Below are 5,000 nucleotides of genomic sequence, written 5' to 3'. Positions count from 1 at the left end.
GTGTGTGTGTGTGTGTTTGTGTGTTTGTGTGTGTGTGTTTGTAGTGTGTGTGTGTGTGTGTGTGTGTGTGTGTGTGTGTGTGTGTGTGTGTGTGTGTTTGTAGTGTGTGTGTGTGTGTGTGTGTTTGTGTGTGTGTGTGGTGTGTTTGTGTTTGTGGTGTGTGTGTGTGTGTGTTTGTGTGTGTGAGTGTGTGTGTGTGTGTGTGTGTGTGTGTGCGCGTGCTTGTAGTGTGTGTGTGTGTGTGTGTGTTTGTAGTGTGTGTTTGTGTGTGTGTGTGTGTGTGTGTGTGTGTGTGTGTGTGTGTGTGTGTGTGTGTGTGGTGTGTTTGTGTGTGTGGTGTGTGTCTTTGTGTGTTTGTGTGTGGTATGTGTGTGTGTGTGTGTGTGTGTGTGTGTGTGTGTGTGTTTGTAGTGTGTGTTTGTGTGTGTGTGTGTGTGTTTGTGTGTGTGTGTGTGTGTGTGTGTTTGTGTGTGTGTGTGTGTGTGTGTGTGTTTTATGGGATGTATTTCATCTTAACCTAAGCATCATTTCTTTACATTATTACATTTTTTGATGGATTATGCTTTTTATGAACGCACTGGATTTTTTCGGGGGGACAAAAGGCTGTTGCAAGGTGTGGGGGGTGGCAAGTTGATGAACTTGTTCACAGTTCTTTTCTGTTTCTGTTGATGTTCCCGAAGGGCTTGTGACTTTATAAGATAAATCTTTTAGAATATATACCTATATCTGTTCTGTCTCTGATGACTACACCCCAGTTCACGCACGCATCGACAGAGAGAGGGAGAGAGACAGAGACACTGACAGTGAAATGTTTTATTCATTTAAGGCTTTGGCTCCATATGAAAAGGGGCAACAACAAGAGTTTATCGTCAGTACGTAAATTAGATAAGCACCACAGGTTCACACAACATTTATGATACAAGAGAACCTCGCAGCGAGAGAGAGAGAGAGAGAGAGAGAGAGAGAGAGAGAGAGAGACTCGAACTCGAACATTTAATGTACATCGGCCTTGGGCCACACAATACAAGGGAAGTCATATCAATGGGTAGGGGCGTGGAGGGGGTGTCGTTGCCAACATGGTGAAGTTGCGATTCACTTCTCAAAGCATGCCAAGCAATAGTGTTATTACACTGATGAACATTGTAATGTAATCTATACGCAGATATTATCCCGTTCGATACTTAAATTAATGATAACTTTGATCATCTACATAGAAATACATGATCGTATACATCACGTAAACTGTTTCACTATTTATTCATTTCTTCTGTTGATTGAATGGAATACATATCTGGACAGATACCAATGGTATGCACTGTACTCTAAAATCATACAAGACAGGACAGGATAGAACAAAGTGCACCTAATTTTCTTTCTCCGTCTGGCAAAGTGGACATAATAAGTCAGTCTCAATGTGCATTCTTTTACAACAACTATGTTCAGCAATTTCGAGAGAGAGAGAGAGAGAGAGAGAGAGAGAGAGAGAGAGAGAGCAGTATTCTAAGGCACTGTACAGAGATGTTGGCTGTGTTCAGAATCTGCCCAAAGGTCTGATCAGCACTACCGAAGTTGCTCTGAACGCGGCCAACAGAGGCAAGAACCGCTACAAGAACATCTGCGCCTGTGAGGACGTGTAATCATTGTCGTCATGTTACTCACTTTGATGATCATGATGATGATACATCTCCCATCCTCTCTCTTCTCTCTCTCTCCTTTCTTTCTGACTGTTTCAGTCGTTTTACTCCCTTGCTCTCTTTCTTTTTCTGAGTCTGTCTTAATCTCTCTCTCTCTCTCTGTCTCTCTCTGTGTCTCTCTTTCTCTCTCCTTCTCTCCGACAATGTATTTTCCTGGTGTGTTATATGTTTTATATGTACTTTGTTATGTGTTCGTAGTGATATGATGTGTGTCGATGTCATATGCTTAAATAATTATTATACGGATTTTAATATGTACTTTGTTTCCTGTGTACTGTTCAAACCTTGGAGACGAACGACTGGGGGGAAAAGGGCACAGTACCCACCTACCACATGGACATTTTAAGCAAATGACAAAGTACCAAAGTGCCGTTTATCCCTTTGTAGTTTACTTTTCTTTGATTATATTTTTCTTTTCTGTTCCATTTTATTTGTTTTGCACCGTTTTTGTTCTGATTTGTACCTACTATGTCACTATAGCTTTATGGCGAATGACATTAAACATTTCAGTGTTCAGTGTTCTCTCCTCTCTCTCTATCTCTATGTCTCTGTCTCAGTCTGTGTGTGTCTGTCTGTCTGTCTGTCTGCTCGTCTTTGAGTCTTTCTCTGTCTCCCGGAGGAAGTTGAAGATGTAACAGATTTGTACGCAGGCTTCATTTGAGATTAAACGGCTGATGTTGGCAAGAATGATTGAAGAGTCGTATCCAAGATAGTGTTTGATTTGAATTTTATAGACAAATGAACACACCAGTTTATTTGCCAATTAATGTGGGCAAACATCAAAAATGTATTGTGGCAAGGTTAAGATTTTGATTTCCTGACTTGATTACGCATTATCATTGTTACAGACACCATAATAATAGCCACCTTATTTGACCGTCATGTATATGTGCGAAAGAGAATGAACTCCGCGTTGTCATGTGTTAAACGATCTCAGAAACGAGTCGATAACTTCCATATATTATAAGCATCCGTCTCAGCCCTTATGTCATCCACTAGAGAACGCGTTAATAATCAGCAATATATTTGCACAAAGCCTTAAGGAGTAGACATACGAAATACAGGCGTGTGTTTTCTCCTTTGTCATTATGTGTGAATTCGAAATACTAATTGATTACATTTATGTTAGTTAACACACACACGCACACAGACACACACACACACACACACACACACACACACACATTCACTCACTCACTCATTATCTCTGTTTCAGATGATCATTCACGAGTAAAGATGAACATCATAGATGGAGATCCAAACAGTGATTACATCAATGCCAGCTATGTGGACGTAAGTTCTCGGGTATCAATACTGAACAAGTCGGAACAGTAACGTCGGGTATCGGTACTGAACAAGTCGGAACAGTACGTCGGGTACCAATACTGAACAAGTCGGAACAGTAACGTCGGATATCAATACTGAACAAGTCGGAACGGTAACGTCGGTTATCAATACTGACCAAGTCGGAACAGTAACGTCGGGTATCAATACTGAACAAGTCGGAACAGTAACGTCGGGTATCAATACTGAACAAGTCGGAACAGTAACGTCGGGTATCAATACTGAACAAGTCGGAACAGTAACGTCGGAACAGTAACGTCGGGTATCAATACTGAACATGTCGGAACAGTAACGTCGGAACAGTAACGTCGGGTATCAATACTGAACATGTCGGAACAGTATCGTCGGGTATCAATACTGAACATGTCGGAACAGTAACGTCGGAACAGTATCGTCGGGTATCAATACTGAACATGTCGGAACAGTAACGTCGGGTATCAATACTGAACAGGTCGGAACAGTAACGTCGGAACAGTAACGTCGGGTATCAATACTGGACAAGTCGGAACAGTAACGTCGGAACAGTAACGTCGGGTATCAATACTGAACATGTCGGAACAGTAACGTCGGAACAGTATCGTCGGGTATCAATACTGAACATGTCGGAACAGTATCGTCGGGTATCAATACTGAACATGTCGGAACAGTAACGTCGGGTATCAATACTGAACATTAACAAGTCGGAACAGTAACGTCGGGTATCAGTACTGGACAAGTCGGAACAGTAACGTCGGGTATCAATACTGGACAAGTCGGAACAGTAACGTCGGAACAGTAACGTCGGGTATCAATACTGAACAAGTCGGAACAGTAACGTCGGGTATCAATACTGAACAAGTCGGAACAGTAACGTCGGGTATCAATACTGAACAAGTCGGAACAGTAACGTCGGGTATCAATACTGGACAAGTCAGAACAATAAAGAGCTATTTTAACGCAGTCTTCAATTGCACAAAATCAGTCTTTGTCGTTGAATGAACTGGTTCATGAATGTTTTGTGTGGGATTTTTTGGTTGCAAAATCAAACCAAAAACAAAAAGGAAATAACAAAAAAGCAACAACAACAAAAAAAACCCAACAACCTACAGCGAATGAGTTGATTCTGATCTGCTATTTTTTGTGCTGTTATTTATTACTCACTGAAGCTGCAGACCACTTGGTGCTCATTGGAGTCATCAGTTTTGGTTGGGGTTGCCGGAAAAGTACGCTGCATATATATATATTTATTTTTATTTGACTAAAAAGATATAATGCTGCTGAATTTTGAGTTTGGTAATATTCAGTCTTGGGCCACATTTGAAATGAAATTTTAATTTCAAAACTGAAAGGGTGAATTTGAGAGAGGGAGGAGGGAAGAATGAACTATGGAGCGAGTGAGTGAGATACAGAGTGATTTGCACACACACACACACACACACACACACACACACACACACACACACACACACAGAGACAGAGAGAGAGAGAGAGAGAGAGAGAGAGAAATGCTCATGTACTTTTTGTCTGTCTTATCAGGGTTATGACGGACAGCCTAGATTCATCGCTTCTCAAGGTAAGAAACTACACAGTGTCTTTGACTGGAGTATGTCTGGCACCAAATTCGCGCGCGCGTGTGTATATGTGTGTGTATACATATACATATATATGTATATACACACGTGTTTGTGCGTGTTTGTGTGTGTGTATGTGTGTGTGTGTGTGTGTGTGTGTGTGTGTGTGTGTGTGTATGAAAGACGTCTCGGATGTGGTATCTGCATGCGTGCATATGATACATTATCAAGAGAGTGCTCAAAGTGCACAGGATTCTGAAATGGCCGCTCAGATTAAAATTGTGATACAGCATTGACTCAAGATAGTAAAGTTAAGCGAAACACACACACACACACACACACACACACACACACACACACACACACACACACACACACAACCTCCTCTTTATTCCCACTTTTGTTTTCTTCT

The 5,000-nt window shown here is 41.4% G+C and overlaps 1 protein-coding gene across 1 annotated transcript in view; it reads left to right on the top strand.

The window, feature by feature from the left end:
* LOC143280348 (receptor-type tyrosine-protein phosphatase F-like) overlaps positions 1-5,000 on the top strand; it is a 46,852-nt gene that overhangs the window by 16,261 nt on the left and 25,591 nt on the right. The window contains exons 11-13 of the mRNA XM_076584982.1: positions 1,536-1,623; positions 2,911-2,987; positions 4,554-4,590. Of these exons, the coding sequence (XP_076441097.1) occupies positions 1,536-1,623; positions 2,911-2,987; positions 4,554-4,590 (202 nt within the window). The remainder of the gene's footprint in view (positions 1-1,535; positions 1,624-2,910; positions 2,988-4,553; positions 4,591-5,000) is intronic.

The sequence above is a fragment of the Babylonia areolata genome, chromosome 3, assembly GCF_041734735.1.
Source record: "Babylonia areolata isolate BAREFJ2019XMU chromosome 3, ASM4173473v1, whole genome shotgun sequence".
Classification (NCBI taxonomy): Eukaryota; Metazoa; Mollusca; class Gastropoda; order Neogastropoda; family Buccinidae; genus Babylonia; species Babylonia areolata.
The sequence above is the reverse complement of the archived record's forward strand: the minus strand, read 5'-3'. Positions and strand labels throughout refer to the sequence as shown.